The sequence below is a fragment of the Stylophora pistillata genome, chromosome 12, assembly GCF_964205215.1.
Source record: "Stylophora pistillata chromosome 12, jaStyPist1.2, whole genome shotgun sequence".
In the NCBI taxonomy this organism is placed as follows: domain Eukaryota; kingdom Metazoa; phylum Cnidaria; class Anthozoa; order Scleractinia; family Pocilloporidae; genus Stylophora; species Stylophora pistillata.
This window is the reverse complement of record NC_142530.1, coordinates 15,541,121-15,553,760: the sequence shown is the minus strand read 5'-3', so window position 1 is coordinate 15,553,760 and position 12,640 is coordinate 15,541,121. Positions and strand designations below refer to the sequence as shown.

General features: G+C 38.2%; 2 protein-coding genes across 2 annotated transcripts; both read left to right on the top strand.

Annotated features, from left to right (window-relative positions):
• The first annotated feature begins 634 nt into the window (after nt 1-634).
• LOC148718973 (trypsin-like) lies at nt 635-3,695 on the top strand. Its single transcript, XM_088741181.1, has 4 exons — nt 635-749; nt 1,387-1,705; nt 2,177-2,397; nt 3,337-3,695. Exons 1-4 carry the CDS (start codon nt 689-691, stop codon nt 3,657-3,659), a joined length of 924 nt encoding a protein of 307 aa, XP_088597307.1. The 5' UTR covers nt 635-688; the 3' UTR covers nt 3,660-3,695.
• Nucleotides 3,696-9,468: 5,773 nt separating this feature from the next.
• Nucleotides 9,469-11,746, top strand: LOC111331252 (trypsin-like). The gene is made up of 4 exons (XM_088741180.1): nt 9,469-9,616; nt 10,149-10,554; nt 10,916-11,136; nt 11,379-11,746. The coding sequence occupies exons 1-4, from the start codon at nt 9,547-9,549 to the stop codon at nt 11,696-11,698; spliced, it is 1,017 nt and encodes a 338-aa protein (XP_088597306.1). The 5' UTR covers nt 9,469-9,546; the 3' UTR covers nt 11,699-11,746.
• The last annotated feature ends 894 nt before the right edge of the window (nt 11,747-12,640 follow it).

Genomic DNA, 12,640 nt, shown 5'->3' with positions numbered 1-12,640 from the left:
ATTACCTTGTTTGTATGGATGCTATTCACAATGATGAAGAAAATTGGAAATCCTCGAGAACCTAATATCCGCACCATCTATATCCGCGTTTTTTTTTTTTTTTTGTTATGTCATTTCCTTGGCTTTCGTGAGGTTAAAGAATATCTTAGTGGGTGGAGGGGATTTTGAACAAACTGTCTATTTCAATTCTCACCATACTTATTCATTACCAAACAGCTTATCACAATATTTGCAGATCACTCATGAAAAACGAAAATAGTGTAGCGTTTTTTCCTAATCATGCGTGTTTTTTTGTTTGCCTAAATTAAAGAGCAACATAAAATTCTGTTAATGAATGCTAGTGGGTAGAGAGAAATCAATCGGCTTTCTTGCAAACTAGAAACTTTTTGGGTTACTCTTATTCTGAAAGAAAACAAATCGGTCTCTTGAAAAAGATTTGTTTATCCAGTTCACCTACAAGTTTTTTTTACCCTTTTACTGAAGAACAAAAGAAAATCATTTGCATGTGCTCTCGAAATTAATCTTCTGATATGAATTTCAATGACTACTCAAGTATATTTTTATTTATTCTATGACCGGTGTGCTTGTTCAGGTCACGTTCAGTATGAAATGAAATTAAAAATATAAGGAAACTGGCGATGTCCAAAGTCCAGAAGCCATTTGCCGATTGTTCTGAAAGCAGTTTATCATGAAAACAGCATTGGTTTTGTGTGCTTTAAGCATCGCAGTCTTGGAAAGTTTCGTAGACGGTATGAGATATTTGGAAGTCCATAATTTTGTCAATAATATCAATAATGAAAGCATTTTCCTGGTCCCGAAATGATTCTTCAAACTTATCGTGTTAATCATTTGTGAAAATTGGAAGCTTTTGCATGATATTTTTTGTGCCCGTTCCTCTTTCAGTTCATGTACCCCATATTTCACGTTATTTACTCTTTAAATTTTATTAACGTTTTTAGGTTGCGCAGACAAAAAGCGATATTATACCGCCTTGAAAAAAAAAAAAGGGATACCCTTACAGTAATAAGAAAAATATCACAAACTGTCTGAAAAGGGACTGCAAAAAGAGCTGTAATCTGTGCGGCGGAACAGAATCAGCACCAGGATAGTGCGGATACAAACCAAGTGTACAAATTGTTATTTCACAACTGATCTTCTTTTCGTTTCAATATGTTTTAGGTTGTTCAAACCTTCAAAGAGGTTGTCCTTATTGGGCCAACAAAGGATACTGTAACGGGAAATATGTAAGGTTTATGTCCAAGAACTGCAAAAAGAGCTGTAATCTGTGCGGCGGAACAGAATCAGCACCAGGATAGTGCGGATACAAACCAAGTGTACGAATTGTTATTTCACAACTGATCTTCTTTTCGTTTCAATATGTTTTAGGTTGTTCAAACCTTCATAGAGGTTGTCCTTATTGGGCTAACAAAGGATACTGTAACGGGAAATATGTAAGGTTTATGTCCAAGAACTGCAAAAAGAGCTGTAATCTGTGCGAATCAGCGGGACCAGCACAGTGCGGATACAAACCCAGCGTACGAATTGTGGGCGGAACGGAGGCTCCCCACGGAGCGTGGCCATGGCAGGCTCAAATTATGACAAACGATGGGTACCCTTTCTGCGGAGGAACCTTAGTTCATCCACAATGGGTTGTCACCGCTGCTCACTGTGTCCCGGGTAAATCTCCAGGCGATATTCGCGTCAGGTGAGTTAGAGGATATGAGATTTAACAATGCAAGGAAGTAGTCAAATAATTGGACTTACAGACCTGTTAACTTAACGCGTATAACAGTTTTCCTGTTGCTTTGGTCTTCATATATGACCTTTGCTAAATCAAAGCCGTGAACGACAAATGGCGGGTGTGAAGCAAGGATTACAAAGGGTTTATAGCCAAGGTATAAACTATAGTCAATCGTGATTGGGTGAAGAAAGCAAAAAAAAAAATACTCTTTCAGTGACATAGCCTGACATTTCGACAACCTTAGAGGAGAAATCAGAGGTTTTAAAACTTATTAACTTCGTCATCATATCATACGCCCTCACATCATGGTTATTCAAACCACTTAAAGTTAAACATGAACAGTTTTTAAGAAGCATTTATGAAAACAAATTTTCAGCTTTTGGAGTGGTTGTAAAGAAAGTTATATCTCTTAATTGTTATGTTTCTTATCTTCAGACTTGGAGCTCATAAGCGCAAGCAAAATGTAGGAACAGAACAGTTGATGAAGATAAAAAAGATCATCTCACATCGGAGCTATAGAAAACCTTATGGCATGGCTCACGATATTGCCATGATAAAACTGGCCAAGCCCGCTGAGATCAACAAAAACGTCAAGTTGGCCTGCCTGCCTAGATCAAGGGGAAGTGTTGCAGATGGCAAGGGATGCTGGGTGACAGGTTAGAGCAGCTAAAATATAATAACTGTCATTTGAGTGGGAATGGTGAGCGAGAGAACATTTGGGCCTTCCGGAAATGGAAAAACCAAGTTGAAAACTGAAAATGGGAGCAGAAACCGATCAAAGCCGAAAGCCGTCCGAAAATGAAAAAAAAAAAAAAAAAACTAAAACAAAAACAAAAACAAAAATCAAAACAACACAAGAAAACACAGCGGTTACTAAATAACGAAAAAGCGGTCTCAAAACAGCTTAGATTTACAAAAACCAAAAAAATTGACACTAAATATACTCAAGAATATGGCAATCTGCGGTCTTTTTTTAAATTTAGGTAGCTCGGGAAACCGCAAAACTCTTGAACAAAAGTTTATTTTTCAAATTGGCACTCTTAACCCCATGGGTATCAACGAACGCTTTTCATTCTACTAATTTATTCGTGTTTTTCTCGTCAGCATGTTCCCACCAATAGCGTAGCTCCCCTTTCTGCATCTAAACACACACAACCCACAATTCCTCCATTCGCTCTGACGAAGGGCTAACGCTCGAAACGTCAGCTTTTAACTCTTTACGGTGGCCAATTTACATTTCAACTTCGTTGATTTAACCATCAATTTCGTGGTTTTGTGGTTGTATGGCCCTGCATTAGCTTTTATAGTCAGTGGATATTTGCACCCAAATGCCAGTATGCAAGTTCTCCTTAGTGTTTTCTATACATTTCCTATGGTAGTAACAGACAATTCGTCAAACAACCAAGAGATTCTTGCATGAGTTCGCTATCATATTCTTTGTTTATTCTCTTGACCTTACTGAAATAGTGTTTGATGCAGTGGTTATACCGCAAGGCGAATATAGATGTTTGTCACTCTTAAAGCTTAAAGGACTGACTTTCATATAAACATTAAGAGATACCTTATCTTTGTTAGTTTATTTCGTGCTTCCATAGGATTTGGAAGGCTTTCGTCAGGCGGTCCTTCTCCAGACGTCCTCCAACAAGTCAAAGTCCCAATTGTGTCCGATTCTAAATGCAGACGGGCATACGGCTCATTAATCCACGACTCCATGATCTGTGCTGGACTCGACAAAGGAGGAAAGGACTCGTGTCAGGGAGATTCTGGGGGGCCTATGGTCTGTGAGGCTGGCGGAAAGTTCTTCTTGGAAGGTGTCGTATCGTGGGGTATCGGATGCGCCGCTTCAGGGAAATATGGTGTCTACGCCCGAGTCCGCTACTTGAGGAAATGGATTGATAAGACGATGAATGCAAACTGAAAAGGGAAATGAATAAAGTGATTGAAAATGAAATAACTGACTTGTTTGTGTTAACTTTTTAATTAGTTTTACATTAACGCAAACTTCAAAGCTTATCTTTCTGTTTCTTGTCTTATACTCCCAAACAGGTCAGTCTATAGATGTTACTTTTATTTATTAATTTTATTTACATACGGTAAAATAAAACTCATCAGGTACAATAAATTCTAATAAAATGACCAACATCCTAAAACTTAAAAATCCTAATCCTAACATTATGTCACTTTACAATATGTTACTTAAAAAAATTTACATGAATGTCTTGTTTAAGAATTATGATAGAGAAGGCGTTTAATTTGATTTAATGAACCACACTCTCTCCATGTTACAGGGCAAGCCGTTCCAAAGTGTTGATCCGCTGTGACTAAAACTATTTTTTATGTAGTTAGTTCTTGGAGAGGGGTCCCTCCGAGTCCATCAGAGAATAGTTTGATTCAATTTTCTTTCTAAATTCAGAGGTGAGATATTCGGGAATCAGCCCGTTTAAAGACTTGAAAACCATTAAGGCGTTCTGAATTTGGTGCAGAGATTTCAAGTGTTTCCAGATGAGTTTGTGAAACAAATCAAAGAATCGACCTAAAGCATGAACAAGCTATAAAATATCCCAGTCATTTACTTTTATTACGTACGAAAAAAAAAGACTCGTTTGGATAGTTTTTGGGTGCAAGTCTAAGTGAGACATATAACTGTTGCTTGCTCTCTGTTATAATTAAAATTAAAGTTGAGACAAAACAAGATTCACCAGATCTTCAGAAGATTGAGACAGTGAACTAAGGAATGCCATGACCAATGTTGTTTCTCGGGTCGACCACAGAACATTTTCGGCATTGGTCTCTCTACCTCTTTTGTATTTCACACGTGAAAAAATGACTAAAAAAATGACTCTGGCCACAAATATTCGAAAAAATCACCCAGAGATTATCGAAAAACAGTTTTAGTGCGTTGATTGGTAAAGTAAAATAATTTTCTTTAGAAACACAAATGAAATAAGTCAGTTAACAGAATGACATTCTCAATGAGCAACTTTCGAGCGAATAGTAGTTTGGTCTTTCGGAAGCGTAATTCCTCCAAACATTTTCCGCATAGTCTTTGCTCATATTTACTTCTTTGTCACTAAAACCTTTCTGTGAAAGAATAAAAAACTTGATAAAGTAAACTAATTTGAGGGAGAAATTTCAGATTCCCGTTTACTCAGTATCTGGGCATTGCCTGTGTGGTGGGTCGTTGGCGCTCATGCATTTTATTTTCGAGGGAAAGTCACTATCGAAGACTGAATCAAGATTTAATGGTCAAGCAAAAACCGGAAGCAAAGTTTTCAAACTGTAAGATATATTTAATTTGACCATGAAATAACATGAAACAACAACGGTGTCCCTTGAAATTACCTTGTTGCATGGATGCTGTTCACAATTATGAAGAAACTTGGAGATCCTCGAGAACCAAATAGCTCTATCCTCGGCTTTTTTCCTTTTTGTTATGTCGGTCATTTCCTTAGTTTTCGTGAGTCCAAAGAAATATTTTGGTGGATGGAGGGGGTTTTGAACAAACTGTCAATTTCAATGATCACCATGCTTTTCCATTACCAAACAACTTATCATATATTTTCAGGTCACTCGTGAAAAACGAAAACAGTGTAGCGTTTTTTCATAATCATGTGCGTTTTTTTTTTTTTTTTGTTGGCTTAAAGAGAAGCATTAAATCGACCTATTAAGTTGTCGATAGAGAAAAATCAATCGGCTTCCTGTAAACTAAAAACCTTTTGGGTCACTTTTATTCTGAAAGAAAAAAATTCTCTCTCTTGAAAATGATCTGTTCACCCAGATCGCTTACAAGTTTCTTTTACCCTTTTGCTGAAGAACAAAAGGAAATCACTTGCATGTGCTCTCGAAAATAATCTTCTGATATGAAATTCAGTGACTATTCAGGTACATTTTCATTTATGTTAACCGGTGTGCTTGTTCAGGCCACGTCCAATATAAAGTCCAAAGTCAAAAGTCCAGAGGCCAGGCCCAAGTATTATGGTCAACGTCTGGGGATCAATTTTGTGGAGGAGCTTTGGTCCAACCCTGGTGAGTTGTTACAACTGCACTCTGCATTTACAAGGAAACTGCCTCAGGTATCCGTGTAAGATGAGTTGATAAGTAGTAATACATCTCGTGGATGGTAACCAATCTCAAATTGGAGGGAGCAAGATTCTTATATGTAATACCAGGGTGAAACATTAGTCTCTGAGAGGCCTTGCCTCTCAGGTAGCCCAGATTTTGAACATGACAATAAACTGAGGGCACGGCTGAAATAGTTTCTTTTCATTTTTAACCTTTCTCGTGTTAAAACGAGTGATTTTCATCAAGTTACTAGAATCTTGAGTAATGGTTATATCTCATTTTGCAGACTTGTAGCCGATTACCGTAATCGCAGGTTAAAAACGGAACATGACCTCCGGATCGAAAAAGTAATTCATCCCGACTGTTACAGGAAACTGTCTCGTTTTACTCATGATATTGCTTTGTTGAAACTGGCCTGGCCCGCCAAAAGGAACGAAGCCTTCAAACTAGCTTGCTTACCTGGATCAAAGAGAAGAGTGACGCCCAGAATGACGAAAGTCTATATCAAGCCCGTGTGCACTTCAACCCTCCTTGATCAGAAAAGAGGATATACTCCTGTGTGGTGTTATTTGAGAAAGTAAATTATATTTTACTGCACACCGTGGAATTAACCAAAATTTTCCAATATTCTAAGGTGGAGGCTATATGGTGAACATCTTAAGGCTAAAAGCGTTATTTATCTAGATTTCACTGACCTTATAGGGGGAGGGGTGAGGAAGAGGCAAAGAGCGAGATTAAACGAGCGTTCCCACAACTTCTTTGCTTAGACCAAAGCATATGCCTTATGTTATTTGTTTAACCTTTTTCTGAGAACTGGACACGCCACTGCAGACTATTTACACAACCAGAACCCTAACATTTCAGCCGTAATCCACTGCCAATATTTTCTGCTTTAATTTCGTATTTGACATTTTGCCAGAGTGGCGGAACTGTCTACTTTGCATTATAGTACTCTTTAACAGAAGACTACCTTCATCTGAGTACCTCTTTCTACTCTTTAGATTGTGAGTATCCAAAAGAAAAGTATCAATCAAATGTAACTCTTTTTTCTGCTTTGCTGGTTTTTCGTTTCACATTTTAGGCTTTAGACATTTGTCGTGTTGCAGTGCTCAAACGAGTACCCTAATGCAGGCCAATTGTAAGTGACAACGAATGCAAAACGGAATATACACCGAATGCAGATATGGCGTCCAATTTGAGTTGCCATTGTTCTGGACTGACTAGCCTCTCACACATGTAATAATCCTTTTCTATTTCCACGTGAAGACGAGGCTAGTCAGTCCAGAACAATGGAAATTAAAATTGAACGCCACATTTGCATTCGATATACATCCACAAGTCTATTGTGTGTGCCGGACTGCCACAAGGTGGTAAAGATGCGTGCCAAGGAGATTCAGAGGTCCAGTGGTGTGTGAGTACAATGGAAAAATCTACCTCGAGGGGGTTGAGTGTGCTGCCGTGCAAGAAAATATGGTGTTTGCGGTTACGCCAGGGTCCGATACCTGAGGACGTGGATTGATCATGTCATGAAAAAACGAAACAAATACTGTGTTCATGATGAAAACTTTAAAATGTTGGATCTGACCCAAATACGCTAAAAAAGTATAAAAAAGCTAAATTTTCGGCAACGTTCTGTTTGCCTTCGTCAGAGTAAAATTACAACGTAAATAAATAAAAAGAGTCTTTTTTAAAATCGTGGTTTGATCCCCAAGGGGCACAACAAAAGGCAAATAGGTCTCGGCATTCCGCGTTAAATACTCAGGCTGTAAATAAGTGCCAGCCTCTCCCTAAGGCCTATTTTCCCTTTGTTACGCCTCTTTGGGATCAAAACGTGCTTTGAAAAAAAACTCTCTTAATTATTCATTTTGTCCTTTTACTCTGACTAAGGCTAACAGAACGTTGCCGTAAATTTTTCTTTTTATACTTTTTCAGCGTTTTTAAGATCAGATCTAACATTTTAAAGTTTAAAAGAAACAAACTTTGGTGCTCTTTTATTAATAGACTTGCTAAGAAACGGTAAAGAGCGTGAAAAAATGAAAACGAAACGAGTCTTGAGAATTTTTACGATGAACCCATACCGCGAATTGATAGACTGACTAGAAAAAGTGAAAAAAAAAAAACCAATCATCATGATCGGTGCAACCAGTTTGCTGTCAAACAAAAGTAGAATAGAAATGAAAAACTAATCAATAAATCAATAGGTTCAAGCTGTCAACAATGCAAGACGCACGTCAATGGTAAACCAAAAATATATTCAATAAACCGCTGACTTATCTTTTAATTCTTTTACAATAAAGTTTTACTTCAGAGAAAAGCGAACGATCAATTCACACTGGTTCTCCTTTAAGTAATATTTGTTTTGTTCTTTTTTTATGCAATAAAATTCTTGAATGTTCAGTTTATGATTTATTGAGGAGAGTCTGCAGTCAACAACCCTCCTCTTCAAGCCACTGTGAAAATTGCAAAAATCAACTGGCAGCATCGTATACAGGTTAATGTGTTTTTATCAACTGAGTTGATAAAGTAGATTGGCCACCGTAACGAGTCTCTAAATATGAAGTTTCGAGCATTAGCCCCAAGAAGGGCTAAAACTCAAAACGCCGGTTGTAGAAAATCTTTATGGTGGCCAATCTATAGTGTCAACTCACTTGATAAAACCAAAGTATCATTTACAGCATGGTATATCGTAGTCTTAAAGGCTGTGATGAAATAATCACAAAAGACAGATTTTTGGAGCTTTTGGAAGGAAAATCATTTCTTGAGAAGCACAAGGGCGTTCGTAGACAAAGTTTAAAAGGGATGAGAAGCGAAAAAGGATGAGAGAGAAACTAGAAAGGGAGCTGGAATGAAGCTTGAGTGAATTATTTTGAAGAAATTCGCATAAATATCCAATCTTTACGTCTTGACTGCCACAGTCTTTCTATCAATGCCAAAGTTCTGCAATATTAAATCGTTCATTTATCGTTTCATTAGGTTGGCCAGGGACAGAAACCACGAGAAGCATAGTTTTCCAGACTTTGTGACCAATTTTTTTGTCCGATTGCGTAGATTAACTTTTTTATCAAAAAATAGTGTATTTTGACTACTGAAGCAGTTTTATTTGCTTAAAATCGTGATAGGTGGAGTTTCACCTTTATTTCTTTTGGGAAAAATTAACGCGAATGGCTCAGGTTTGTTAAAATTTATGCAGGTTGCCCAGCTGTCTACATCCACTTATTCTGGATACACAAATTACAAGGAACGTCTATCCATTTCCCTGAACGGTATATATAACATCTGGCTTATCTTTGTTGTTTTAGGTGTGACTGGTTCAACATTGAAGTAAAAAAGACCCAGATTCCTTCTATTTACTTCAAACCTATTTCTTTTTTCTGCTCAAAAGAAGTAGAAACGTTTGACTGTACTTTATTCCAGGTATATTTTCAATGTTTACTTCCTCGTAAAGGCCATGGTAGGGATATAAATTAGTTACATTTTCGTAATCATCTTTTTTATTTCTTCTTGAGATGTGCCTGTTTAACTGCACACCATAAATAATATATTTACCAAGGGAAATATTCATGATTGCTACTATTTATCCGGTTCCCAACAAAAATCTTCTCATGCTGCATTTGACTGACATACCCATGTGCAGAAGTTTCCAATTTGTTCAGGCCGTTTTTCAGCTTTAGATATTTGGAATAAAAAGAAATGAAAAGACGCATATCTTCACTTGCTATTTTGAAGCGAGTTTCCTCCCAATCATGAAGTTCACGATAAAGTTCAATGTCTTGGCCATTGCTGTCTTTGCCATTCCTGCAGTATTTTCTGAGGGTAAATGACCTGCTTTGTGCTTTTCTATCCATACCTTTAATGGACCGGTACTTAATTAAACAAAGCGACAGTGGTCTAACGTGGTCTGTAGTCTTATATACAACGATATTCGCCATCACAGTGGTCAAAATGTTGTGGGCTTACGAGACGCAGCCGATGAAGAATATCATTGTACAAGCCATGGTAAACTATTGTCGAATTTTTTTTTAACTACGATATCGCCGTCTAGCAAAATTGGCCAATAAGATTGCGACATCGCTGCCAATTGGGGTAAAAATAGTTACCTTTCATAGTGATTTTTTGGGATCGTCTCCAGACTTCTCGTGACACACATGGGTTGAGCCTTGTTTCGGTTCTAGTCCATGCTTTAAGGGTCTTAGAAGGTTATCTGGTGGTTTTGGATTTCACCAAAGAAGAAAAATTATCGCTGTAAATTACCTATTTGCTATCTATGATAGTAGAGGTAAAATGCAATGGTTTCATTCTGAATTTAGATCATTTCTGCAGCAATTGTTGCTCATATATTTTTCAGTTTGTGAGGACAGTGCAGTGAACTGTGCTGATTATGAAAGTTACTGCAAAGTAAACAATTGGGTAGATTACATGAAGAGAAACTGCAAGAAAACTTGCGGTTATTGCAACGGTGGAGGGGATGGCGGTGGTAATGGTGGCGGAGGAAACAGCGGCGGAGGTGGTGGCGATGGGAACGGTGGCAATGGCGGCGGCGGAGGAGGTGGTGGAAACGGTGAGTGTGGGTATAAGCCAAGTGCACGAATTGTTGGTGGTACTGAGGCACCCAAAGGAGCTTGGCCGTGGCAGGCTCAGGTCCGGTCAAGATCCGGTTTTACATTTTGTGGTGGAACTCTGGTTAGTCCTCAGTGGGTTGTCACAGCAGCTCACTGCACGTCAGGTAAATCTTCTTCAAGCATTCGTATAAGGTAAGATCACTAAAATATCCGGCTTTAAGCTCTAAGAACTTTCTTGATAATGTTCTCACGTTTTAAATAGTACAGCACCGAAATCATAATGTTGTTCAAAGGAAACTTGAATTATTAGCTATATATGTACAGCTGAAAAACGTTCGCTGGTAATGTCTTTGATATGCTATTTTAAAAAAGTCGCCATCCTCTTTCTTTTTGAAGAAAGAGTTACACCTTGATGAGACGCCGGAAAAGGTGTTTTATCGTTGTAGTCAGCTTTAAACTTTGGATATAAAACGTTCATGGTTTTAAATAGGTAACGGGTTAAGTAATTCGATGAAAGCAATGACATAACCATGGGGAGTTCTTCACTTCGCAGACTTGGAGCACATTACCGTAAAGGCAACGAAGGCCATGAACAGGATTTTGAGGTGGAACGAGTCATAAATCACCATAGCTACAAAAGACCTTACGGAATGGCCCACGATATCTCTTTGTTAAAACTGCGCAGGCCCGCTCAGATAAACAGACATGTGAACTTGGCCTGTTTACCAGACTCAAGTGGAAAAGACCTGGATGGGAAGATGTGTTGGGTTACAGGTAACTACTTGTTCTTCACGTGACTGATGATGGTATAAAAGATATATTCCGCAAAAAAAACTCAAACCAGTCTGAACAAAGCAACCTCACTGAACAACCTTATATAGGTGAATGTGAGAAGCGGCTTGGAATCGAAGCTAGAGAAAGCCCATTTTTACGGCCACATTTGTTGCTTTTAACGTCATTTAGTGAAATAACACTCAGTTCTGGCGTTATCCTTCACTCTTTTTTCCATCTGGTAGGATTTGGTACTCTGTCTTCAGGCGGCTCTCTCGCCCAAATGCTCATGCAAGTTGACGTACCAATTGTTCCGCAGTCCCAGTGCAAGCTGGCATACAATTCCATTCACGACTCCATGATATGCGCTGGATTGTCAGAGGGAGGTAAAGATTCCTGCCAAGGAGATTCAGGTGGTCCTTTGGTGTGCGAATTTAATGGAAAGTTCTTTCTCGAGGGAGTTGTATCGTGGGGGCATGGCTGTGCTGCTCCGGGAAAATATGGCGTTTACGCTAGGGTCCGTTACTTAAGGCAATGGATTGACAGTACAATGAGCAGTTATTAGACAAATAAAGTGATGGCATTGCAAATAAAATACGAAACTCCCACAAAATGTGTTATTCCGAATTTGCTGGTAGTAGTATGGTAAAATTGTTAATAAGTTGATCGGCTGTACCCCGTGTGACTTATTCGCTTCTCTTGTTACATCCTCACATAGGTTACTCCAGTTATCCCAGTAACACACCAGCTCTTGAAGTCAAGTTGTAAACCCTGAAGTGTTTATTCCTTTAATATAACTCTTTACGAGAAATAGACAAGTTGGGTCTGATTGGTTTGAATTTTTTTATTTCAAGTATTGGATTCCAATAGTAACGATCAATAGTGCAGCTTACAGAAAAAGCCTTAATTTCAGCTTCAAAGATACGCATGCCACTTAAAAATAAGTTTGGCGAGCTTCCCTTGAATTTTAAGTACAATTGGCATATCAAGATAATTTCGTTTTCATTTTTTCTACATCAAACTTTCGCTTAGTATACTTCTTTATTCTTCGTCATTCAAAGTTTATCAATGTTAATATTTGCATCGTTATTATTTTTTCTTTATCGTTTACATTTTATAGTCAAAATAATAAATTCGCCAGCTATTTCTGCCTCTCGTTATAGACTTTTTAGACCACAGGCCTCCATAGCCTCCGAAGAGATCATGATATCCTATCGGGTTTCCACTGCCTCTGGGGGTAACCGAGGACATTTCTGGGTGTCATTGCCCACGAAGCGATACATCCCGTGAAAATATAGAGGGGATCCAAGCCAGACCGACCCCTTTAGTCAGATAGAGTTTCAAATTCTTCAAAAAGTTCAAATGGGCTCCTAAATATACCCTTCTAGTTGTCTTATTGTAAAAAAAATGAAGATAACAGATAGAAAATTAAATGGGCAACTTTTGTGAAATCCCAGCCTAGAAAAGGCTGGAATAATCATCCCTTTCCTTAAACAAATAAAGCTGC